Here is a 27,797-nt window from a genome sequence, read left to right on the forward strand (position 1 = left end):
CAAATCATGATAACATCATTCTAAGCAAAAATAAGAAACAGTAGAATACAGAGTACAACCGTGAAACAGGAACAGAACTCCAACACTGAGGATAGCCAAATAACATGAATACATAATATCAAACAAATTACAAACGAACTTGTGAAAAACCATTTTCTAGATAGTCAGACAAATTACACTTATCCCAGCTGCAATCAAATAAAATGAAAATGAAGTTTTTTTTTTGAAAAGGAAAACTTACCCACGTATCCGGTTCCTTAAATCATCATCTGAAAGCTTTGTCCTTGCATATCCAAAAATGTGAACATTTTGTTGTAGGAAGCCCTAGATAAAGTTGGGCAGAATTCCTTAGTGGAGTGTAATTCAAATGACACCTATGAGTACCAAAATTCATACTATCACATGGAAAAAGAAAAACTCAATGCACAATAACTAGCAGGAATAATTACACAGAATGAAATTAAACATGATGATGAGCGTGAGGAATTAAAAGAAAATACCAGAAATCAATTATAAGTTTGATCCAATGAACAAATAAACTAAACAGATAAGGTTATGTGAGAACGTTAAAAAATGTACCTCCTCAGATTAACTGTTAATACAGATGGATGATACACCATGTGAGAGATTGACAGTTACTACAGATGTGATGCCACACTATGTTGATCAATTAAATATGTATCACCATACATACACGTGGCATGAACATGCACACAAAAGAGGAATTTATGCAATCTGCAAACATGATGGTGCATCTCCTTTTTTACTGTAATCATTTCTTCTCATTAGGGTCAACAATAAGTCAGACAAATATAATCCACCTATTATCCTTAGAAGCATCTTTTTTATTCTTTTTCTTTTGCTTTTATTCCTCCCTGCCTAGGCTGTGGTAGGGATTGCTAGACATTATTGAGCCACTGTATAAAAATGGAGAGAATTTAATGCAACACCATAAAAGATATTGGACCCATTTTGAGTTAACACCAATATAGCACAGACTGGCACACTGTTTCTAAGAGCTAGAGACTGATGCTTCAAAACTGCTGATGAAGGAATGCAAGAGGGAGATGAGAGATGAAAGTTGGCGAAAGTAGAAGTATAAAGCTACATACAAATACTCATTAGCCACTCTTTTATATACAATAATGTTCGATTTGTAAGAAAATGAGATCGCCTTTAAAGTAATAATTCAAAAGATTTTCTACATTAATTACATGGATCCTAGCATCTTAAAAACGTTATGAAAACATATAAAAGAAAAAATGTTGACAATAATATTATCACAACATTTTGACAATTAAACTATGCACTTAAAATACATATTGTAGCCTAAGATCGTATATTTCCGACAAACTAAAAATCACCTAATCCACGTTCAAATAGCTACATCATTCTACAAGTTGATTGTAGTGACCCCAGACCTGAATCAAAGATTCATCCAAAAAATTATTCTTTTCTTGAACTGAAAATAGATACAACCTTGTATCCTTGAGCGGTTGGATATGATCAAACCAAAATAAGCTTACACTGTTCAGATAATGCAGACAACCCAATTGTAGAACAAATCATTGGCTTTTCTTATATCTCTCTGCAGTGGAGACATTTTTAAAAGATCATAAAAATCCTCAAGCATGGAGATAATCTATATATGTTCTGTCTTCACCCAAAGATCAGGTTTTAGTGAAACTTCTAATGTGTTCACAGCAAACAAGTTTCCCCCATGCCTCATGACGATGAGATGAGCTTCTTGGTCAACAAGTTGAGCTCATAGATAAGGCTTTTTAAAACTTGTTAAACTCATGAAGAACTAGTTAAGATCCAATTGTGTTAAATAGCATTTTATCGAAAATTATTGATGCCATTTAAGTGAATTTAGAAGTGATTATTAATATTTACAACATTATGTTGTATTTGTAACACTCGTGATTTAAATATATATATATATATATATATATATATATATATATATATATATATATATATATATATATATATAGTTTTGGATCCAGGCCCAACCCCCTCCCCCGTGTTTCTATTTAAACCCCAAGCGGGGGAGGGGGGGGTCCTTTTTTCTAAAAGCAGCAAGGGGACCCCGAATCTGCCCCGACTGCCACCAGAGAACCCCGACCCCCACCCCCCCCTCGTCTTCTTCCCTCTCTCGTGGGGCTTCCCATCGCCGAACCCCCTGATTCCCTGAGCCTCCCTCGCTGGCTCCTCGCGCAGGCACACCCCTCTCCCTCTCTCTCGACTCTCCCCTCGTCTCCCTCTTTTGCACGCCAGTACAGACGAGCCGTCTCTCTCTCTCTCTTTTCTCGTCGGTCCCTCACCGGAGCCCCCTCACCTTCAAGCTCCCTCAACTCCCTCTCTTCTCAGTTCCCCCTCTTCTTCCTTTTTCTGTCACAGTTCCCCCTCTTCTTCCTTTTTCTGTCACAACGGACAGGCAATGCCCCCAAAATCACAGACTTGTAACTTTTTAGGAAAACGTTGAAAGCCTTGTAATCATTCATTTATCAAAGTTTAAAATAGCAGTTTAGCGGAAAATGATGTTTAAAATAACAAGTCCACGGACCTTGGGTGCATTACGGGTAAACCTTTTCCATTATAAAATGGATTTGTAACTCCATACATACATTGAAACCAAATAGATTCAAAACGAGGTTTTGAAGTTTATATAAAAAGTGAAATTTCAAAGAAACCCTTATACCAAGTTACAAAAAATGTCCTGAGGAGCGAAACGTAAGATAAAGAGTCTCATCTTGATATCATCACGCCATTATGTCATTTCTTGCCGTACCAACCCAATCATCACATGTACCCATGAAATGGGGTCAGATCGATAAAAATCTGGTATGTGCATAGATATAACAATTCAAAATAAGACTAACACATGCGTAGTTCCATTCGTGATATGCAATTTAACATAAGTGAAATGAGCATGATAACATTGTTTCTATATTAACTGTTTTGTGGGTACGCACAGAAGAAACATATAAACAACTAAGATTGCCCGGGGGTTTGTTATTTTATGTATTTTGATACCCCAAAAAATAACTGAATCCGCTCCTAAGAGGACGACCTATGATCGAGAGAGAATTCCCAATAAGTCACTTGTTCAAGAGGATGCATCCATACTTCTACAAAATTCATTGGGACCTACCTAGGATAATTTTTTGTAGCTCAGTTCCCTAACTCCGATAATTGGGGACACCGGGTCATTTGCTCGAGGAATGTAGTTGTTAACATGTCCATCGGAGTTTTTGTATCATCTCATCCTCTCCATTGACGGAACCAAAGAGACGAATAGGTATGTCAGGTTTTATTTTAACTGACAACTTATTCTACATGCTTTGGTTTTTCAAACCAACTTGAGTATCTTGTCTGTGAAGACGATCATCACTATTTATGTGATTTCTCTTTCATCATTGTACATTTGCACGCTACGAGATTACCATAAACCTCTCATCCAATCATCGTAATACTAACATGTCATGCATGTCTGATAGTACCGCTATGATGAGAGGGGTATCAGTTTCTCCAAAAGAAACCCCAACTCAATTGTGTTGTGAAAGAAATGATGTAACCATTTTAGTTTAATTCGACATGCTCTGGTCTTTCAAACCAACTCGAGCATCTTGCCTGTGAAGGCGATCATCACCATTTATGTGATTTTCCTTTTTAACATTTTGCAATTGTATGTTACGAGGTCACCATGAACCTCTCATCCATTTATCGTAGTACCCACATATTGCACATGTCTGATGGTACCGCAATGATAAAAAGGGGTATTGGTTTCTTAGAAGAAATCCCAACTTTAGATAGAAAGTCTCAACTCCCCGTATTCTTGGCTAGGGGTATCCGAGTCATTCGGATATCGAACAAAGTTCGTATGTACCTCTTCTTGCCACGTAGGTTTGAGGAAAAAGCTTGGTTGAGAATAAGCAACCATCAAGTGTTCGTTTTTGTAAAACCCACGTTAAAAAAAAAAGTTTCGGACTCGGGTCGGGGCCGGGCCCGTTAGGGTTGTAAAACCTGACGCAAGGGTGAGGGTTTTTAAAAAATCCTCTCCCCTGTGCGTCGCACCCCGCCCGTTCCGCTTTCCCTCTCCCTCCCTCTGCAAAAATGGAAACCCCTTTGGGGTTTCCCGAATTGGCGCCTTCCTCGTGCCTTTAAGAGCACGCAAGGGGAGGGGACGCCTCACCTCCCTGCGTTCCCCCTCCCCTCCCTATCGAGTCTCCTTATCTCTTCCACTCTCGTTCCTTGCGCGCGCCGACCGACGACGCCACCGATCCCCTCTGTAACGCCCCAAAAATCCAGGACTTGTAACTTTTTAGAAAAGTTTAGAAAGCTTTGAAATCATACAATAATCAGAGTTTAAATAATACTTCAGCGGAAAATGATATTTTTAAAACCACAAGTCAATGGATCTTGAGCACATTACAGCGTAAACTTTCCTTTTGTCAAATACCGCACAACCATTGAAATCAAATGGTTTAGAAACAGAGTTTCAATAATTGAGAATTCGTTTGTTGAAACAAAAAAGAAGCTTACTAAAATAGTTTTATTAACTCACGGTTTAATAAAAGAGAAATTTTGAAACACACTTTATACCAAATTTACCAACATGTCCTCAGGAGCGAAACGTCAAGGAAAGAGCTCTATCTTGACCTCATCACACCATCGTGCAATCGCAGACTGTATTACCTATCCAAAACCTGCCCATAAAATGGGTCAGTTTCACTAAAAACTGGTAGGTGCACAGACATGACAATATTGAACATAATTAAGCAGAATAATTTAATATGTCAAGTAGACAGGCAATTATATAGCAATTTAATTTCAACAGATTCACAGAGCAACTATCATGAACACAATGTTAAAATTATTACAAGCATTTTACTGGCACAAGTAGGCTAATTATTACAAGCAAAGCACTGCACAAGAAAGTTAACTAGCAAAATACAATGCTTCATCAACCACACACACAATTCCATAAGTATTGAACCTGTTGTACCCTATAACTTTCATACGTGCATAACTGAACACATTGTGTGATCGGATTTAAATTATGTTTCGATATTAACTGGCCAAGCGGGTACGCACAAGGCACGACTCTAGAAACAGCCTAGACTGATCCGAGGGTTTATTATGCTATGTATTTTATGATAACCCGGATATCTGACTGAGTCCGCACCTAAGGGGACGGTCGGTGACCAAGAGAGAAATCCCCAAAGCAGCATAAACAATGGATGCATCCCAAACATGGAGAGCTACCACCTAGGATAATTATGGTAGTCCCATTCCCCTAACTCCGATGACTGGGGAAGCCGAGTCTTTTGCTCGTAACTGCCATTAATGGCCTGTCCATCGAAGTTTTGTACCTTCCTGTCCTCTCTCCTGACAGGAGTCAGCGATTCGAATGAGTACATCAGGGGTAGTTAACCGAAGACCCATTCTACATACTCGGGCCTTTCGACCAATTCGAGTATCTTGCCCGTGAAGGCGAAAACATCACTTATTTAGGTGATCACAACATTTTGTTATTTGCACTCATCGAGGTTGCCATTTATCTACTCATCCAATCATCGCAACGTAAGAAGACGTACTTGTCAAAAAGTACGACTACGATGAAAGGGAAATGGTTCCACAAAAGAAACCCCAACAGATATTATCTGCAAAAGAATTAATACAACACAGCCTGACAAGATAAGTCTTGAATTCAATTCAACAACATTTTTCACATTTCATGATGCAAGGTCATCTCGGATCTCTCGTCCGATCAACAAAGTACTTAACATGTTGTGCATGTCTAAAAGTACGCTATACTGAACCAGGGAGGTATGTGGGCTTCTCAAAAGGAATACCCAACACACAACTTTATAGCGATCCAAAGAATATAGGAGTGCTCAATTGGCACGATTCATCCTTAAAAGCCATAATGTCACATTAAGTCATTCACGCAAGGCACAACAATATCAATCTTACATCCAAAATTTATCTTAGTATCGACATGTGACACTAGATTGATAAATAAAGAATGGGTCCTTCAACAGAACCTCACTCATACATATGCTCATGCCCCTGATCGGGGTTATTCAAATTGAGCCGCAACATGAATCAAGGTTATAAAACATTTCTCCCAAGTGTGTGGACTTGGGAGGGGCCAAATGTGACTTCGCAATCCTGCAAGACTTAATCATACTTTGCAAAAGTTGTGCATTTTGAAGAGCCCTGGGTTTGCAGAAGGAAATCCTCTTTAAAAGAACTATAGTGCACAAGTGCAACTTTTAGTGTTTTGAAAACAGGTGATAACAGGATAGGCACAAGACTATATTTATGTAAGTACATATTTACCATGAGTGTGAGCATATGCAGGTTATAACATGTCAACAAACAACTCTCGACTTGCGATGCCGCACATCGAGGGAAAAGCACATAAGTAATACACGAGGTACCAAAACCATACCTTGACCAGTTAGATAGGCAAACACATAAGGTCATAAGTAATACACGAGACACAAAGTCATACCCCACTCAAAGGAAACGTGCAGGCAAAAATGGATGCAAACAAACAAGGGCATATGTATTTCAAGAAATACGAAACCACACCTCAAATTCATAAACAACTACGCAAAATAATAATCGAATAATGAAATTGTACATCCACCCATAGAAAGGTACAGGCAAGTATATATGCAAGCAATTTAGGGCATAAGTATTGCAAAAAGTGCGAAACCACCTTCAACACATAAGCAAATACACAAATTAATACTCGAAGAGTAAAACCGTACCTCGACTCATAAACATGGAGACAAGAATAATAAGTCAAGCAAAAGCAGTATAAATCTAAGTACAACTAGCATAGACATTTTAATTATTTCAACTTAATTAGATCTTATTGCCCCTTGTGTGACTTTACCCTACCTTGGGATGTCGTGCAGCTGCGTACGCCTACGCGAGAGGATAATACGAGGGTCGGGCCACGGAGCACGAACGGAGCTTATTGCGTAAATAGGCAAGAGTGTTAAATATTCAATTTTGCTAATATAATTAATGGTGCGACGAGGACATGGGTAGGTTTAGGCGACAGGGACGAGCCACTACCGAAAACAGCAAGGTGGCAGAGAAAGAGCCATTGCCAAACATAATGAGGTGGCAGGGGGCGAGCCCCTGCAGACAGCACTGAAGCGGCAGGGGTCGCACCCTTGCCGACAGCAGCGAAGTGGCAGGGGGCTAGCCACTGCCGACAACAACGAATCGGCAGGGGGGTAGCCCCTACCGACCACACTAAAGCGGCAGCGAAGCGGCAGGGGGCTAGCCCCTGTCCACAGCAACGAATCGGCAGGGGTCGCTCCTCTGCCGACCACACTGAAACGGCAGGGGGTCGCACCCCTGCCGACGACAGCGAATCGGCAGGGGGCTAGCCCCTGCCGATAGCAACGAATCGGCAGGGGTCGCTCCCCTGCCGACAACACTGAAACGGCAGGGGGTCGCACCCCTGCCGACGACAGCGAATCGGCAGGTGGCTAGCCCCTGCCGACAGCAACGAATCGGCAGGGGTCGCTCCCCTGCCGACCACACTGAAACGGCAGGGGGTCGCACCCCTGCCGACGACAGCGAATCGGCAGGGGGCTAGCCCCTGCTGACAGAAATGAATCGGCAGGGGTCACTCCCCTGTCGACCACACTGAAACGGCAGGGAGTCGCACTTCTGCCGACGACAGCGAATCGGCAGGGGTCGCTCCCCTGCCGACCACACTGAAACGGCAGGGGGTCGCACCCCTGCCGACGACTGCGAATCGGCAGGGGGCTAGCCCCTGCCGACAGCAACGAATCGGCAGGGGTCGCTCCCCTGCCGACAACACAGAGACGGCAGGGGTCGCACCCCTGCCGACGACAGCGAATCGACAGGGGCCGAGCCCCTGCCGTCCGACGAAAGGACGATGGCAGGGGGACAAACCCCTGCCGAAGAGAGAGAGAGAGAGATCGGGGCGAAGGGGTGTCGTAGGGGCCCTTGGCCCCCCTGCCGGCACTCCGGGGAACCCCCAAAAGAGGGAAGGGGACGATAGGGGCCCTGTAGGCCCCCTGTCGGGTCTCCAAAGGCAAGGAGGAAGGTGGGAGGGCGCGGCAGGGGCCGTGCGCCGCTTGCCGGCGTCCTGGCGAGGTGACAGAGAGGGAGATGGGATGGGGAGAAGAGGGAGGAGGAGACTGAGATAGAGGGCGTACCTGGAAGGGGAGGAGGTGAGGTGGCTGGCAACTCTGGAGGCGTCAATCGAGGGCGGCGTGCTGGGGGCGAAGGCTGTGTGCCCTCCCCCGCCCCCTGCAGGGCTTTTAAAAGCCTCAGGGGGGGCGATGAATGGGGAAACCCCGATGGGTTTCCCCTAATCTCCCCGAAATCGAAGGTGGAAGGGGGGCGGCGCTCGGGAAGAGGATTTAAAATCCTCTTCCTGAGTCGGGTTATTAAAACCCTAATGAAGAGGGGCCCGGGTCGGGTCCGGACCCGACCCGGCCCGGGTCCAATTTTTTTTTTAGCGGGTTTTACACCCTCCCAAGTACACCCTTTCTCTTTTCTTATTCTTCTCCTCCTCCCATGTCTTCTTGTTCTCCTCCCTCTCTGTTGCGTCGTTGGGAGGCCCACGACCCCTGTTGCGCCCTCCCTCTCTTCCATCTCTCTGTTGGCTCGTCGGGAGGCCGGCAGGAGGCCCACGACCCTGCCGCGCCCTCCCTCTCCCTGTTGGCTCGTCGGCGGGAGGCCAGCGACCCCTTGCTATGCCCTGCCTCTCCCTCTGTTGTCTCGCTGGGAGGACGACAGGAGGACAGCGGACCCTGCCGCTCCCTCTGTGCCTACCAGAAGGGTGGCAGGGGAACAACGACCCCCCTGTCGCATCTCCCCTCCCCCCCCCCCCACCCTTTCTGTCGTTTATTGTTTTGTCAGACAGGGGCCTGTCGTTCACTGTTTTGTTAGGCAGGGGCCTCGGCCCCTGTCGTTCGCTGTTTTGTCAGGCAGGGGCCTTGGGCCCATGCTGTTCAATACTTTCCTGGTAAACAGGGGCCTTGGCCCCTGCCACTCGTCACATGTTGTATGACCGGGGCCTCGGCCCCTGCCGCTCATGCTCTCCGTCGGCAGGGCAAGCCCTGCCACTGCCCCCTTCTTAGGGTAACCAGTAGAATGGTGGGCAGGGGTTGCGCCCCTATCCCTGTTTGTTCTTTAGTATGGCTGCAACCTTCTAAGTTTTCATACTTTTGCAGATTTATGCAACGGGTCTCGTTCGTGCTCCGCGGCCCGAGCCCCGTATCACCTAGACTCGTAGGCACACGTAGCCACACAACCTCTCGAGGTAGGGGAAAGTCGCACAAGGATTTTGGATGAATTAAATATAGTATAAGGATTCTGAGATAGAATAATTGATATTTTATACATGCGTACATGTAGAGCAATATAACTTATGATTGCCTGTTTTGTATTTCCTCGTTCTTACTCTTCTAAATTACATGCTTGATGTATTTTATATGGGTAGGCCCATTTCTACAGTGATTCCTATTACTGTGTTTTTGTACTTGCTCGTTATTGTGATTGCACTGTAGATGCTTTGTTTGTTATTACATGTTGGATCTTGTTGGACAAGACTCGTAGGGTGTGCAGGTGCGCGTACCGTATTTTCTGCCTTTTAGAAAGGTGCGAAATTGTGTGCAAGCACTAAAAGCTCGAGAGGAGGTGCTTCCTTGTGCAAGGCTGACTTGTCGAGAACAAAATTCTGCTTATAAAGCTTGTGATCTATTTATGCGTTGCTAGATGCAACTAATTGTACCCCGAGTCAGATACTCAGAAGGAATGATTGGATCCACGGCGATCTCAAGACCTGTTTAAGATTTCCTGTTTCGTAGTGTTTGAGCATGCCAAGTATATTACTGCTTTTAAGTTATACGAAAATTGTGTGAGGTTATCCTTCGAGAAACCCATAACCTCTATTGTAGCCGTACCTTGAGTGCAATGAGCACACTCTTAAAATAAGTGAAAATAATGATGTTCGCCTCCATAGGCCAAATACTCAAAGAGCAATGCATGTCATGTATGAAACAAATGAATTTCAATATATTAAATGTTTCTCTCTCATCGTAGTCGTACCTTTATGCAGGTATGGTCATACTTTTGGATAAGTACGTTACATTGGTGTTACGATGTTTGGATGATAAGGTTGTGGCAACCTCGAAGCGTGCATATGGCACAATGCTGAGATCACATAAATGGTGACAACTCGCCTTCGCAGGCAAGATGCTCGAGTGGGTCTAGCAGACCAGAGCATATAGAATGGGACGACGGTTAAGAAACCCCCGTCGTTCCCATTCGACCTTCACGGTTTTATCAAGGAAGATGATGGATGGTACAAAAACTCTGATGGATAGGTTGTTAACAACCACCTTATGGGAAAAAGACTCGGCTTCCCCGATCATCGAAGTTAGGGGATTTGAGATTACCATAAATTATCTTAGGTGGTAACTATCAGGTACTTCTGCAGAAGTTGGATGCATCCATGAGCCATGAATGCCTTTGAGAATTTACTCTCTTGGTCACTGACCATCCCCTTAGGAGCGAACTCAGTCAGCTATCCGGGTTAATGAAAAACACTTGACATAATAAACCCCCAGATCGGTCTCGGTTGTTTCTACGTTTCGCATCTGTGCGTACCTACAAGCCAGTTAATATCAGAACTTAAAGAATATCCCTTTCATAATAGTTGTAGATGATTGAGATTTATACTACTTGCAATGTTGTTGGTATATCTGTTTCAAGACAATAGATCTTTGCAATTGTTTCACCTGCTAGAATAGATTACACATTGTACTTATTGCTTTTAATGAAATAAACTGCTTATCTCATTAATGTCTTGCTTTATTTTATTCTACATTGTTTATTCGTGTACCTACTAGTTTGTTATGAAACTGACTCATTTCATGGGCAGGTGACGAGTAGGACTTTATAGGCGGCCGATGACGCGATGCAACATTGCTCAAGATTTTCCTTCTTTTTGCTGGCATCTTGGCTCTGAGTTTTGAGTTTCTTTAGATTTTTGGATTATGAGAAAAATGCTCACTTTGTAATAAACTGAAAAATTCTATTAATAAACTATGGTTTTGTTCTGCACTTACTCTAAGTAACTGTTTTATGGATGATGATGATTTTATGGCTAACGTGCCCACAATTTGTTAACTTGTGCTCCTTTCTAAATTGCTTCCGCTGTAGATTTTTAAAAGTAAAAACTTTAATCTTTAAAAGGTTTTTCATCAATATTTTCAAAATCACAAGTTGAAATTTTGGGGCGTTACAATTTTTGCTTTTTAAAACCACGCACATTTCAAATATTGGAATCTCACGAGAAATCTCATTCCTTTAAACATTTGACGCACATGCACAAATTCGCGTCTTTAAAAGCAGGCGTAGTAAAGGGTAGGAAAGAGTACGCAACACTATGTACCTTATAAGGTTGTATATATGTATATATAATACATATATCACAAAACGTAGGCATGTGCACATTACACCGCGGCGACAATGTATAAAGCAAGACTTGATGTACGAAACCACACATCAAGTTAAATAAATTGCGTGAGCAGTGCACGAGGTATGAAACCGTACCTCATCTAAATAAATGCGTAAGCAATGCACGAGGTACGAAACCGTACCTCGACTAAATAAATATGTAAGCAGTGCACGAGATACGAAATTGTACCTCAGCTAAATAAATGCATAAATAATGCACGAGGTATAAAACCATACCTCGGCTAAATAAAATATGTAAACAGTAGCGTGTGCACGTAATAGTGTGATGATAAAGTAAATAACGTAAAGCAAGATTCGATGTGCGAAACCACACATCGAGTTAAATAAATTATGTATGCAGTGCACGAGGTACGAAACCGTACATCGACTAAATAAATGTGTAAACAATAGCCTATGCACTTAACAACGCAACGACAAAGTAAATGACATAAATTAAATGGACAAGGATACGCAAAACTGCGTCCTTAAGTTAAAAGCATATATATATAAATATATGTTAGAAGTGTTCTACCATTGTCCTCGTATGCAATTTTTCACTACCTCGGAGACAGTCACGCTGGATGACGATTCTAAGTGTAGGTCTTTAAAGGCTCGTGCCTCGGTGCACGTGTCTTGTCTGTTGCACCGATGTGGTGCGCTAAAAGGTATTTTTTTTATTGTGCTGAGAAGTAAATGATGAAATCTTCTTATATTATTGAAATAAGAAATGCTTGTGTCGCAAGGGTGGAACCCGAACCTGGTTCGAGCCGACTGGGCTAGGTTGGGCTCATGCCGAGAGTTAACCAAGTTTAAAGATATTGACCCTCCACGAGGGCAAAAAATGGCCAGAACAGTGGCACGCGTAAGACGCGTGGCCGCTCAGTAAGGGGTAGGGGTCCCATCGTGGAAAAGAGTGGAGGTATTACATCTTGGTCGTACTATTGAGCTAACAGGCAGCCCCCACCCACTTTTATTGATGCTTGGGGTTTTGCACATCCGGTCATCTACCAAGCACCTTTAGCCGCGACATGGGCAGCAGTGCATTGTCGAGAGGACAGTCGTGTACCGTCGCATGTACTGGTTAACCGGCATGCCGCACCAGGCACATCAGAGGTGAAAGGCCCCCTGGATGTCCAAGAGGAGTGTGTCTTTTGTGGAGAAGCAAGGTGTAATATTGCGTGTTTTCACACTTAGTCATTTTGAGATTTTTTCAAAAATTTGACTAAGTATAGAAGTAAAATCGTTCGATTCTCAATTTTAGGCCAATACTTTTGACTCTGGGTTTGATCCAAGTCTCATTGTCAAGGCCTAAACGAGCCAATCGAAACGTGAGAAAAAGCTTTATTTTTTACCTTTAAATTCAAGCAAAATTCAGGTTATTTTCAAGCAAATTTCAGAAGTGAAATCCGAGTTATATATCATTAGATGTGTCTCAAAATTCTAAGCGTAATGATATTTTATTTTCCTTGATTCGGGCTACGGTTGGCCCGAAAATCGTATTTTTTCAAAAATTGAACAGTTTGTCAGTTCAGATCCGGATTTAGATTGGAATAGATCTGATGGATTTGATCCAAATTAATATGGATTTGGACTCTATCAAAGACCCATATTAATCTAGATTTGATCCATCTCAAGACCCATTTGGATTTTTGAGATGGATTTGGATCTTGGATCCGAATTTGGATCCAAATCCATGCCCAATGATTTTTTCAACTTTAAATTCATTAGAAACCTTTAAATTGGAGTTACTTAATGTTAAGAAGCCTCCCAAGTTAATTTGGTATTTTTTGGGAGCTTCTGAAAATTTATTTAGTATATAACATTAATTAATTAATTAATTAATTTAATTCCGAAAATTTATTTTGATGTTTGTTTAGGACTCTTAGTAGAGTCCTTAAACACTCCTAGAAGGATCTAAGAAGGTTTGAAAGACTTAGAGTCCTTTTAAAATCAAACTATGAAAAAGTCAACTTAAGAGTTTTGGAATTTTCGAAAAACCAAAGAGAGAAAGGAGTTCTTAGAAGAGAGAACTCTCTCTCTCTCCAGCCTTCTAGATGGGCTGGAGAGGTGGGGGCGTCACCCCCCTTGAAGCCTATAAATAGTAAAAAAAAAATATTTGTTTTGGGCCATCGTCAACCCCCCAGCCGATCGGCTGAGCTGGAAGGACTGACCCAGCCGACTGGGTCGGGTTTGGTTGTGTGCCAGACCCAGTCGACTAGGTCACGGGTATATAACAAATAAAATAAAATAAATATAACATTTTATTTGATGTCGCAGGGCAGTCGGCCCTAGCCGACTCGGTCGACTAGGTTAGGACTGACCTAACCGACTGGGTCGGCTGGGCTGGAGCCGAGCCCCAGCCGACCGTCAGTCGACTAGGTACTGATTTATAAAAATATATATATCACTTTTTCATAGGTATGAGTTGGGGTCGTTACAGGTTTGACATCATAGCACACCACAAAATCCTAATTATATCATCTTTTATTTGTCAAAAGTCTCTTTTGGTAATTGAGCCCTGACCAAGAATGTTAGCAAGTCGTGCCTCGTGCTCCAAAGCAATCTCCTTCACTGGTAAGGCTATTAGGTACTTTTACGAAAGTATGTGAATTTCTTATGTATTCATGGTAATTCTTAATTTTTGCAATATGAATTAAGAAATTGTGATATGCTTGTATAATTTGTATTCGAGATAAATCCTAAGAGGGTAGGATCGATTGGGGTATAACTTTTCAAATCTTTCATATTTTAGATGTATTGCCACAACCATGCTTTGACTTCTTCTAGTGCTCCCACGGACTGGCAGGAGCAGAGGGATTTCATGATGAATGCCCTCCACACACTTACCGAGACTATGACAGCGCAGACAGTGCAGTCGGCGTAGATATCTAGATGTGTCCATCCCACCGAGGTTGTTCTGAACCCTGGTGACGTTACTTACGAGCGATTCTTGAAGTTGGATCCGCCAACGTTTTCAGGGAAGGCCGACCCAAAAGAGGCAGAGAGCTGGGTGGAGGAGACCGAGCGGGCGTTTGATGTCTTACCTGTCCCCAAAGACAAGAAGACCGCTTTTGGCACGTACCGTCTGAAGGGCGATGCCAAAAGGTGGTGGGACACCCTGCGAAAGGTAAAGTATGATGGAGTTGGCGTGATTCCCTGGGAGGTGTGTAAGGAAGAGTTTTTGGACACGTACTTTCCCTCTTACGCACGGGAGAGGATGCAACAACGATTCCTTGAGTTAGCTTAGGGAGGTATGAGTCTGGTGGACTACACCACCAAATTGAAGAGTTTGGAGCGGTATTGCCCGAACCTATTCGTTGATGATAAGGCGAGGGCAACCAAATACGTTCGCGGACTGAAGGATAGACTTAGAGTCCGTGTGATAATGAGTCAACGTACTACTCTCAGTGAGGCGATAGAGTCTGTGACGGTCCTGAACGAGGAGTGGGAGAGGTCCAAGGATGGGTCGCAAAAGAGAGGCACTAGTGGAGATAGCACTGCGGGCGGCAAGGCATAGGGAGGTAAGAGGCAGCGGACCCCGTAGGGGCAGCAGCAGGGGAAGGCGCCACTTGTGTGCCGACGGTGCAACAAGAGTCATCCTCAGGGCTCTTGTCCTTTGTTCAGAGGAGTCTGCTACAAGTGCCAGTAGCCTAGGCACATTGCGACTTACTGTCCAAACAGGCCGACGGGTCAGGGAGGACAACAGCAGTAGGTGCAGCAGCAACAACGACAGTGAAAGACGAACGAACGAGTTTACGCAGATACAGTTGCCACACAGGATGATCAGACTGACCTAATCGGAGGTATCTTCTTAATTGTTGATCATTAGGCTCGTGTGATGTTTGATTCTGGTGCTACCCACACCTATTCAGTAGGTTCTAATTTCGTGGACGAAATTCTTTTAAGGGGGTAGGGGTGTAATATCGTGTGTTTTCACACTTAGTCATTTTGAAATTTTTTCAAAAATTTGACTAAGTATAGAAGTAAAATCGTTCAATTCTCGATTTTAGGCCGATGCTTTTGAGTCTAGGCTTGACCCAGGTCTCGTTGTCAAGGCTTAAACGAGCCAATCGAAACGTGAGAAAAAGTTTTGTTTTTTACCTTTAAATTCAAGCAAAAATTGGGTTATTTTCAAGCGAATTTCAGAAGCCAAATTCGAGTTATATATTGTTAGATGCGTCTCAAAATTCTGAGTGTAACAATATTTTATTTTCCTTGATTCGAGCTACGTTTAGCTCGAAAATCACATTTTTTCAAAAACTGAACAGTTTGTCGATTCGAATCCGAATTTGGATCGGACCAGATCTGATGGATTTGATCCAAATTAATATGGATTTGGACTCTATCCAAGACCCAAATTAATCTGGATTTGATCCAGCTCAAGACCCATTTGGATTTTTTAGATAGATTTGGATCTTGGATCCAGACTCAAATCCATGCCCAACGATTTTTCCAACTTTAAATTCATTAGAAACCTTTAAATTGGAGTTAATTAATGTTAAGAAGCCTCACAAGTTAATTTGGTAATTTTGGGGAGCTTCTGAAAATTTATATAGCATATAACATTAAATAATTAATTAATTTATTTAATTTAATTTTGAAAATTTATTTTGATGTTTGTTTAGGACTCTTAGTAGAGTCCTTAAACACTCCTAGAAGGATCTAAGAAGGTTTGAGAGACTTAGAGTCCTTTTGAAATCAAATTATAAAAAAGTCAACTTAAGAGTTTCATAATTTTCGAAAAACCAAAGAGAGAAAGGAGTTCCTAGAAGAGAGAACTCTCTCTCTCCAGCCTTATAGATGGGCTGGAGAGGGGGGGGCATCACCCCCTTGAAGCCTATAAATAGTAAAAAAAAACATATTTATTTTGAGCCGTGGGTCACTCAGCCCCCAGCTGACTAGGCTGGAAGGACTGACCCAGCCGATTGTGTTGGGTTTGGCTGTGTGCCAGACCCAGCCAGTCGGCTGGGTCACAAGTATATTAAAAAATAATAATAATAAATAAATATAACATTTTATTTGATGCCGCGGGGCAGTCGACCCTAGCCGATTGGGCCGGCTGGGCTGGAACCAAGCCCCAGCTGACTGTCAGTCGACTAGGTACTGATTTATAAAAAAAAAAATTACCACTTTTTCACGGGCATGAGTTGGGGTCGTTACACAGGGCACACCATAGATACTTGTCACCTCAAAGAATGCTACATCAGAAGGGCATCGATAGCACAAAAACGTGAGGACAACTTCCTCAGTCCAGGGTGCTTTGGGACTACCTCTGTCTCATGGGTTACTACCACACCTAGCAGGCACTCGGGGCAATGCTTCGCCTACCTACACACCCTCACCTGATTCTCCGGTCTACACTCCGGCCTCGCCGATTTATGCAAAAGACTGGCCCCACTACACACCCACAACACCCCTCCATGGGCAAGGAGTCCCAAATGAAGATTTGTACCCCTCTCCTCCTCCGCATAGGTTTAGGCGCACTGGCAACAAGGGGGAGTATCTTAGACAATTCACTAACCATCCCTGAGGGGAGTTAGTATCTGTTGGTTTGTTTTGGAGTCTGCGAACTCCTTTGCTTTTGTGGATAGTTTTTCCTTTCTGCATATCTACCAACATTGTTAGGATTTTGTAAGCTCCTTACGCAATACATTTATGATATAGATCTTTTTGACTTCATTCTCTCGAGTTCCCTGAATATTTAGGTATCATTTGGTTACATTAAGGATGGTGCAAAGCTCGAATGACGATTCAACAGATACATGGTCAGAGCAGAGGGGATTCGTGATGGATTCTCTTAGTGCCATAGCTGAGGCTATTCAGAGTTAGGTCTGCACGCAGCGGGATCAAGTACCTCTTTTAGAGACTAGCCATCATACGACGGTGACGTATAAAAAAATTTTGAAGCTTGATCCCCTGACCTTTGCTGGCAAGGTCTATCCAGAGATGGCCGAAAACTAGTTCGAAGAAGTGGAGCGCGCTTTCTAGGTGTTGTCAGTCCCGGATGACAAGACATTATTCGAGACTTATCGACTGAAGGACAACACCCGCAAATGGTGGGACATGGTCCGGGGCATCTAATTTCTAGGGGCCTCATTGATTCCTTGGGAAGCCTTTAGAAGCGCTTTCCTAGGAAGTTACTTTCCCCCTCACGCGAGGGACAAAAATAAGGTTGAGTTTCTGGAGCTCTGTTAGGGCAGCTCAAGTTTGGTGGATTATATCACCAAATTCCAAAATCTGAAGCACTATTATCCTAGCCTATTCGAGGACGATCGTGAACGGGCCGAAAAGTTCATCCGAGGGCTGAAGGAAGGACTCAGACATCGGGTCCTTACTAGTATGCCTTTGACCTTCTCTGCGGTTGGTGTGGCATCCACCCTCCAGAGCGACGACTAGGAACGTTCTAAGAACGTCTAGAGCAGGAAGTCATCTACTGCGGGTGGCAATCAGAAGAAGGTTCCCACTGGCGGCCAAGTTAAGTGGTCGCCCTTTCATGAAAAGAGCGGAGGAAAGAAATGTGTTCCTTCATCAAAGCGACAACGGCCTCAGAGCAATCCACCACTCAGACATCAGTTAGGCGATGTCTACCCCAAATGCAGACGGTGGCATACCGGGCAAGCTTGCCCTCGTGAGACAGGCGGTTGCCTGTATTGTGGCAAGATGGGCCACTAAATCCGGGATTGCCGCAAGAAGGAGGCCGACGACCTCGTCAGGCCTCGTGAGGTGCAATTCAATATTGAATTGCTACCAGACAGTGCATCACACTCTAAGGCACCATACCGGATGGCGTCAGCCGAGCTCGAGGAACTCAAGAAGCAGTTACAGGAGCTGATGGATCACGGATTCATTCGACCAAGCATTTTGCCTTAGGGAACACCAATTTTGTTTGTGAAAAAGGACGGATAGTTCCGTTTGTGCATAGATTACCAGATGCTCAACCAGGCCACAATAAAGAATAAGCAACGGTTGTCGCGCATCGAGGATCTGTTCGATCAACTGTAGAAAGCCAAAATCTTTTCAAAGATCGACTTTGGATCTGGGTATCATCAACTCATAATTAAGAGAGATGATATCTCAAAGACAATCTTTCGAACCAGATATGGGCATTACAAGTTTACCGTCATGCCCTCCAGACTCTACAATGATACACTATTCACCTGGGAGTCACGAAGATGTTCAAGGACCTGCAACGAAGATACTGGTGAAACGGGATGAAGCAAGACGTATCCCAGTACGTCTCAAAGTGTTTGACCTGTCAGCAGATTAAGATCGATCACCAAAGACCAGGCAGAGTGATGCAGCGTTTGGAAATCCCACAATGGAAGTGGGAGGATATCACTATGGATTTTATCGTAAGCCAGCCGAAGACTCAGAGGAAACATGATGTGATTTAGGTGATCGTTGATAGACTCACCAAGTCCGCTCATTTACTGCCTATTCATCTCAATTATTTTCGATCGCAATCTGAGGTTCACTTTGAGATTCTGGGGGCAACTTCAGTTAGCATCGGGCACGAAGTTGAAATTTAGTATTGCCTTCCACCCTTAAACCGACAGGTAGTCTGAACGTACGATTCAGACTTTGAAAGACATGTTGCGGGCTTGCAAGATGGACTGCAAGGGAGAATGGGATTTTCATACCAGCCTTACAGAATTCACGTATAATAACAACTACCACGCTAGCATCGGGATGGCCATTTACGAGGCTTTGTATGGAAGGCCTTGTCGATCACCTGTCTACTGGGACGAGATTGGCGAGTGAAAATTAGATTCACCATTAATGTTACAACACTATACTCAGCAAGTGCAGTTGATACGGGAGCATCTCCGTACTGCGCAGAGTCAGCAAAATAGTTACGTCGACCAACGTCGTCAAGAACTCACTTTCTCGGTAAGGGACAAAGTTTTTGTCAAGGTATCCCCGACGAAGAGTGTTTTCTGATTCGGGAAAAAAGAGAAGCTAAGTCCCAGATATGTTGGACCTTTTGAGATCTTGGACCAGATTGGTGATACAACATACCGTGTATCGCTACCTCCTAAGTATGCTTAGATTCATAATATCTTTCACATATCTATGCTAAGAAAGTACGTTCACGACCCATCACATATCATCCACTATGATGACGTGGACATTCGGGGAGAGTTGACCATCAAAGAAAGACCTGTGGAGATCGTACATCGAAGAGACCAAGTGTTAAGATCGAAGACTACCTCTCTCGTCAAGGTTCGCTGGCAGCATCATGAAATCAAGAAATGCACCTGGGAACCTGAGTCTGACATTAGGAAAAAATACCCTGACTTGTAATTTGAACGTTAAATTCAATAAAATTTTGCGGATGAAATTATTTTGATGGTAGGTTGTAAAACCCATCAATATAAAAAAAATTAAGTTTCGAATCCAGGTTGGATCCGGACTCGCTTCCCCCCATGCTCTATTTAAGCACGAAAGGGGGAGGGGGTCTCCGATTATGCTCAGGAGACCCCCCCCCCCCCCGACCTTCTCTCTCTCTCTCTCTCTCTCTCTCTCTCTCTCTCTCTCTCTCTCTCTCTCTCCACACTGGCGACCACCCTCCCTCACGTCGGCGACCTCCTTCTCCCGCGTCGACGACCTCTAGGTACGTTGCTCCCTCTCTCTTTCCCTCTTCTCTCTATCTCCTTCTGTTTTCCTCGGTTCGTAGGGAGGGGCACTGCCCCCTGCCTGTTCTCTCTAATGGTCGGGGGAGGGGCACAACCCCCTCACACTCCGCTCTAAGTCGAGGGAGGGGCGTTGTCCCCCTCCTCGCTCCCTGTTTCACCAGGGAGGGGCATCGCCCCCTCCCTGGTTCCCCTTTTTACAAAGGAGGGGTGACGCCCCTCCATGCCCCCCTTTTTGTTAACAGGGAAGGGGCGTCACCCCTCCATGTTTTCCCCTTTGTTAACATGGAAGGGGGGGGGGGGCGTCGCCCCCTCCCTGGTTCCCTGTCTCTGTGGACAAGGGGAGGGGCGCACCCCCCCCCCCTCTCTCTCTCTCTCTTTCATTTCGCATGGGAGGGGCTCCACCCCTTCCCTGCTCTCTCTTTCATTTCTGCAGGGGAGGGGCGCCGCCCCTCCCTGCCTCCTGGCTTCAGCAGAGGAGGGGCACTGCCCCTCCCTGCTTCTTTTTAGCCAGAGAGGGGTGTTCGCTCTCTCTCTGTTTGGGAGGGATCAGGCTCGGTCTGGCAACCGAGCCCAACCCACCCCATCTCTCTCTCTCTCTCTCTCTCTCTCTCTCTCTCTCTCTAAGGGTTGGGGCCAGGCTCGGCCTGGCAGCCGTGCCCACCCGACCCCTCTCTCAGTTTGAGTTGGGGCCGGGCTCGGCCAGGTAGCCGAACCCACCCCATTCCCTATGCTCTCAGGTTGGCGGGCAGGGGCATGCCCTATGTCCCCTTCCTCAATCTTTTGTCAGGCCGGTGGGCAGGAGCACGACCCTTGCCCCCTCCCTGTTTAGGTTGGCCGACGCGTAGGGGCGTGCCCCCTACCCCTTCATCTTCCTCTGTTAGGTGGGCGGGCAGGGGCACGACCCCTGCCCCCTCCTCTTTTTTGCTGTCGAGCAGGGGCGTGAACCTGTCCTCTCTTTTTCCTTTCAAGGACGACGGGCAGGGGCGCAACCCTGCCCTCCCTTCCTTTTAGGTTCGACACGTGTTTTTTGATAAAGAAGCTTACTTGTGTCATTTAGGCAGTACTTCAAGTCCTTCAGCGCACCCCATCGATGCAACAAATTTTGCACGTGCCCCGAGGCACGAGCCTTTGATCACCTATGCCTAGAGATGTCAACAACTCTGACAATCTCCGAGGTAGGGAAAAGTTACTCAAAAAGACAATGGATGAACTAAACTAAGCATAGAACATTTAAACAAAAATTAATAAATATACATATATATACGTATATATATAAGTATGTTTTTAACTCAATGATGCAGTTTTGTGATCCTTGTCATTTCCTTTTATGTCATTTAATTTGCTGTCGTGCTTTAGTGCACAGGCTACTGCTTACACATTTAATTCAATGACGCAGTTTTGTGATCCTTATCCTCTTTCCATTATGTCATTTACTTTGCCACCGCGTTGTCACGTGCACAGGCTTTTGCTTACACATTTATTTAGCCGAAATACGGTTTCGTACGTCGTGCACTGCTTATGCATTTATTTAGCAAGGGTATGGTTGTGTACCTCATGCACTGCTTACGTATTTAGTTAGACAAGGTACGATTTCGTACATCGTGCACTGCTTAGGCACTTATTTTCTTTATACTTTGCCATCGCGCTGCAATGTACACAGGCCAACATTATGTAATATATGTATAATCCCTACATAAATGCAACCTCGTAGGACACGCAAGCGCGTGTTCTATTCTATCGATTTCCCACTTGCTCTTTTTTGAAAGACATGGGTTTGCGCATAGTGCTAGAGTTTTTAAGAAAAAGGGATTCCTTGCGGGAATCCAACTTTCCGAATGCATAGTTTTGCCAAGCAAAATTTGCACGCTTATAGGTTGTAAAATTGCAACTAAGCTTTCCAAAGTCTGCACATTTGGGAGAAATATTTTACAACTTCAGTTTGAGTTTCCGATATAACTCGAATAACCCCGATTGGGGGCATAAGCATGTGTTTGGGCAGGGTTCTGCTGAGAAACCCATACCCCGTTTATCGCATAGTATCGCAAGACATGCGCAACATGCTGATACTGCGATAAATGGATGAGGGATCTGTGATGATCACATATCGTGCAAATTGCATAAGGATGTACAAGTGTTTTAAAAAGACTAAATCATGTCAAACTAAATATTTGTTGCATTGTTTTTTTTACAAAACAATGGAGTTGAGGTTTCCTTTTGAGAAACCAATGCCCCTCTCATCGTAGTCGTACCTTTAAATAGGCATGGCATGTTAGTACTACGATGATTAGATGAGAGGTTTGTGGTAACCTCAAAGCGTGCGATTGGCACATTGTTGAAATCACATAATGATGATAATCGCCTTCACAGGCAAGATGTTCGAGCTGGTTTGAAAGATAGAATGGGTCGTCAGTTAAATAAAACCTGAGTCCTGATACACCCATTCGCCTCTTGTTTCCGTCAAGGGAGAAGATGGATCGATACAAAAACTCCGATGAACAGGTTGTTCACAACCACCCCTCGGGCAAATGACTTGGTGTCCCTAGTCATCGGAGTTAGGGGACGAGACTACTAGAGACTATCCTAGGTGGTAGATCCCATGAACTTCTGCAGAAGTTGGATGCATCCGTTGCCATGTATGCCTTTGGGGAATCCTCTCTCGGTCACCGACCATCCCCTTATGAGTGGACTCAGCTAGCTATTCAGGATATCGAAAATACATAGCATAATAAACCCTCAGATCAGTCTCAATTGTTTTTACGTTTTACACTTGTACGTATGCGCAGGCCAGTTAATATTGAAACAAAGTTATCTTGCTCACATTACTTGTTGAATTGCACATCGTGTATTAATTAACTGCTTATACTAGATTTGTCGTATTACTTGTTGCGTATCATGTATGAATTAAATGTATATGCTAGAATTGTTCTATATTGTCTTACTTGTGCACCTACCATTTTTTTATGAAATTGACCCATCTTATGGATAAATGTGATGATTACGTTTACGAGACGGTCGATGGCGCGATTGCAAGATGGCTTCAAGATCCCATTGTTTCTACTGGCTTTCCGCATCCTGGATACATTTTGGGTTTTGCATTTTCTATAAGGTTTCTTCAGGAAATCCCATTTTGTATAAACTTGAAATTTTCTTCTAATGCATATGGTTTCTGAATGTTTTGCGAAGATTCAATCTATTGTGAAATGGAGTTTTTTATGCAAATGCGCCCAAGGTTGTCGACTTGTCTTTTATTTTCGAAAAACTGTCTCCGTTGATTCACTAAAACAAAAACTCTGAGAAAAATAAAGGATTTTCTAGTCTCTTTCAATTATTTTGAAAGGTTAATAAGTTCAAAATTTTGGGGTATAAAAATACGTAAAATAACAAATGCTCAGGCAGTCTGAGTTGTTTCTACGTTCTCTCAGGTCAGTTTAATATCAAAAAAAGATTATCATGCTCATTTTAGTTATTCTGAACTGCACATCATGAAAACAACAACGCATATGTTAGTCTTATTCTGAATTTTTTTATATCTATGCACCTACTAGATTTTTATCAATCTGACCTGTTTCATGGGTACTGATGATGATTAGGCCGGATTGGCAGTCGATGGTACGATGATGTGATGATATCAAGATGAGACTCTTTCCCTAACATTTCGCCCTTGAGTACATTTTTATAATTTGGAATAAAGGTTTCTTTGAAATTTCACTTTTCGTATAAACTTTAAAACCTCGTTTTGAATCTATTTGGTTTCAATGTATGTATAGAGTTGCAAATCCGTTGCATAAAGGAAAAGGTTCACCCGTAATGTGCCCAAGGTCAATTGACTTGTTATGTCAAATACCATTTTTCGTTGAACTCCTATTTTAAACTCTGATAAAGGGATGATTACAAAGCTTTCAAAATTTTCCTAAAAGTCACAAGTCCGGGATTTTGGTGGTGTTACAGTATTAAACAATTAAATAAGATGTACAAGATGCAGATTTAATTCTTCAAGAATTAAAAGGTAATGTTCTTATGGTGTCACTAATGTGAATTAGCATGAGGGAGGTTATAGATCACACACTCAAGCCCAACCAAACTGATATCATGCATGCTTGTACTAAGCCTGAGAAATACTCATGCTCCACTTAAGCTCCAACAACAAGGCTCGAGCTTGGAAAAGTTAATTATGAAGTCAACCTTGAACACTCAAATCATTCTCAGCTCAGCTTATATATATGTTTCACGTGCCCAAAAACTACAAATTTTCTTGAAATTTAGGCAGAAAAACATCCTTCAAGTCTCTTATGAAGCTTATGAAATAAAAATCCTACAGAAGGTTTTATTTAGAGGAATGTGCATAAGAAAGTACAACTAGTACTAATCAGACAGATATTCCCCAAAGTGTAAACTTGTGCAGATGAGCGAGTTCTAGGATAGATAAATAAGGAATTAGCTTCAATGCTTATAAAGAGTCAAGAAACAAGAAAACACACTTGAAAGATTCTTCAAGATTCACTGGATTTTTTGGCATTTTTCATTTTAAGGAAATTTTGGTTAAACAGATTGTATACTGACATATAGATTTAGAAATGAAGGCAAAAAAGAGGTTCATTTGAATTTCCAAACCACAGTATCCTGTAGCTATTTTGCAAACAAAGCTCCTTTTTTTTTCCTTCTCCCAACATCTTCTTTCAAAAGCAACAAAAATAATCCTTTGGAAGTCACTGAATTGTAACCTAGAACAGATCATAACACTGAAAAGGAACATCCAGCTGTCATAACATGTCCTGGACATTGAACTCAGTGTATCATGTATTTGCATTGGCTACTTGCCTAACCCAAATAACCAATTAGCTCTGTCTTCAAAGGCTATAAATGGTATTGCATTTGCATAATATCTTCCATTAGCAAACCATAAAAAGAACATATAAAAGAAAATATGAGAATTGTTAGAATTTGAAAAGGTAATAAATCATAATTAAACCTTCTCGAAGATCTAAATCAGAAATTAAAAAAATCAGGAAAATTATGATCAGTTTGGCGAGACTTATGGATGCCGCTACTCCAACCAAAACTGCACATTGTACATGAATTACAAGCATATAAAACATTATAACAGTTTGTTAATAGTTCCAGGAAGGATATACAACATGACCAACAAAAATCAGAAATTGGAGCAAGAATCTCTTATTATCTGTAGCATACCTGCCTGAAAAGATTGAAAAGAGCTGGAAATGTCTTTTTCTTGGCAAGGTCTCCTGAAGCACCAAGGACAATGATGGAAAGGCATCCATTTTCTGACACAGTTTCAGGTTCTGTTCTGTCAGAAAAGGATTCATCCTTCACAGAGCCCCTATCTGAGAAGGAGTCACTTCTCACAGTCACAGGTAATATTCTAGATCCCATGGCAACAGTGGAATGGATACTGAGACTGCCCTGTGATCACAAAGATGAATTTTGTATGATCTGCAGTTTAAAAAATTTAAAAGAAAATATTCTACTTAAAATTAATTGTATGAAGCATACTAAATAATGCAGTCAGTTATGTATCAGAGTAAGTATAAGCAAACAAGATCAACCAAAGATCACCTTTACCACCCATCTATTTCCTTGAGAGGCAGGTAATCACGAGGAATAAGAAAAGAAAGAAGAAAAACTACATGAATGTATCAGTGAAAATTACTGTATTACTGTATCAACGAATCCAGAGGGGTATAACTTCAGAGGCTGAACAAAAAAACTTTTAGTGTTTGTTATATGTGGCCCATTAATAAATCCCCCTGAACCAATGACTTCTAAGAAAAGTAGTAATATTGTAGCGAACTGCTAGGCATCAAAGCCTCCATCTATTGCATATCTATCATGACCTTTTGTATACTTCTGTATTCCAAAAGTAAGCATGCCATCTACACAGTTCAGATAGATGCTTCTACACAAGATTTTATACCTAATCAACAATGACTAATAAGTCTCCTTTCAAGCAATTGCTCTTGCCAACATGATTTTAGAGCAAGTGAAATGGGAATCCATGCATTTTCTTTGTTTCAATGTGTCAAACTCATCAAGTAGGACAATATTTGATTTGAAGATACATTTAGATCTTGATTTTTAAATTGTTTTACTACAGAGGTCCAAAAAACAGCGAGTTAGCATCCCTAGATTTTAAAAAAAAAACTTCAAAACTACTAAATTTCTACTTTTAAAGAGGTGTTTGACCAATTTTGAATTTGTATTTGATATTTACTGTATGATATAGAAAGTTTTATAAAAAAATAGCTAGTCACTTGATGTTGATTATTTCTATCATTGAATTGTTAACCTGACGAATTTTAGCAATTCTTGGGCAAATTGTGATGCAGATGCAAGGACACCAACCAACTATCACCAGCTTACATCAAAGCATAAACCCCCCATAAAACATAAAAAATACTTAACGCAAAACTAACACACAGATACGCTCCTAAACTAAAACCTTAAGCATCATGATCATCAAGCAAGAACATCCTCATAAATAAAGAAAATTCAAACTCCACAACCACCAAAAATTAGACAACTAAATCATCAGATCCATGAATTACTGTGAAAATCTTACATGAAGTAAAGAGCTAACTACCAAACCAAAGATCGACAAGAACACCAACGATGGGTCACTCCACAGAAAAGGACCAAATAGACCAACAAGTTGGCTCTTGAATTGATAACAGAATTCAGACAGAAGCAAAGGAAAGAATGGAGTTCCCGTTTACCTGTAGCAAAACTCAAGTTGGTGTTCTTCTTCTTCTTCTCTCTCTCTCTCTCTCTCTCTCTGTACTTTTTGGTTTCACTGTGAATAATCGTAAGGAGTGGTATTTATAGATCCTGACAGGGACGGGGACAGACTCGTGCTGTAAAACTTTGCCACCTACAAAGGAGAATTTTAATGGACAGACTAGCCACTGGTTCTTTCTACAATGTCTGCTGTGTTTTTTTTAACCTATGTTTATTACACGTGAAACTGGCATCAGGCCGAGAAATAGGGATGCAACATAGTAGCCAAACTTGTCCTCGTCAATTCCTCGGGATGTCCTTCCTCGACAAATCGTGATTATAATTGAAAAAAAAAAAATCGCTCAACCTCGGCATGCAAACTCCTCGTAAATCTTGATTAATTAGCAAAATTACACATTTTAGATTAACATTTAGAAATAATTAAATTTCAAAAATATAAATAACTGAAAAACTTATTCCATTGTATATTAAATTGATGGTATTTTAATATTTTAATTACATAATATCTTCTCACCATTAGATATATATCAATTAAAAGAAAAAACCAACCTATTGAATTTACGATAACAAAAATGTTGAAATTAGTGAAGTTAGAGCAAATATATGGTCAACTAGGTTATGGGAAATGGTTAATTTTTAATTAATAATTAAAATTATCAGATTAATATTACCATATAAAAATTTAAATATACATAAACTACTTTCATTTTTTATATATTTAATTTTAATTTTGATTTTACATTTTGACTAATATTACATCTTTTTATTAATAAATAAAAAAAAAACAGAAACCTTGGAGGAGTTTTCAGTTCTGATTCAAGACAAAAAAGTTGCAGGCATATCTCTCAGTTTTCCAACGACAATAAAAACATA

The 27,797-nt window shown here is 42.2% G+C and overlaps 1 protein-coding gene across 1 annotated transcript in view; it reads right to left on the reverse strand.

The window, feature by feature from the left end:
• The window catches only part of LOC149811764 (glucose-6-phosphate 1-dehydrogenase, cytoplasmic isoform-like), a 78,364-nt gene extending 51,383 nt beyond the window's left edge, over positions 1–26,981 (reverse strand). The window contains exons 1-3 of the mRNA XM_089992520.1: positions 26,903–26,981; positions 25,362–25,592; positions 242–324 (exon numbers count right to left, since the gene is read on the reverse strand). Coding sequence (XP_089848646.1) covers positions 242–324; positions 25,362–25,562 — 284 coding nt within the window. The 5' untranslated portion in view covers positions 25,563–25,592; positions 26,903–26,981. The remainder of the gene's footprint in view (positions 1–241; positions 325–25,361; positions 25,593–26,902) is intronic.
• Positions 26,982–27,797: the final 816 nt, after the last annotated feature.

Source organism: Nuphar pumila, chromosome 17 (genome assembly GCF_984573655.1).
Source record: "Nuphar pumila chromosome 17, dmNupPumi1.hap1.1, whole genome shotgun sequence".
Lineage (NCBI taxonomy): Eukaryota > Viridiplantae > Streptophyta > Magnoliopsida > Nymphaeales > Nymphaeaceae > Nuphar > Nuphar pumila.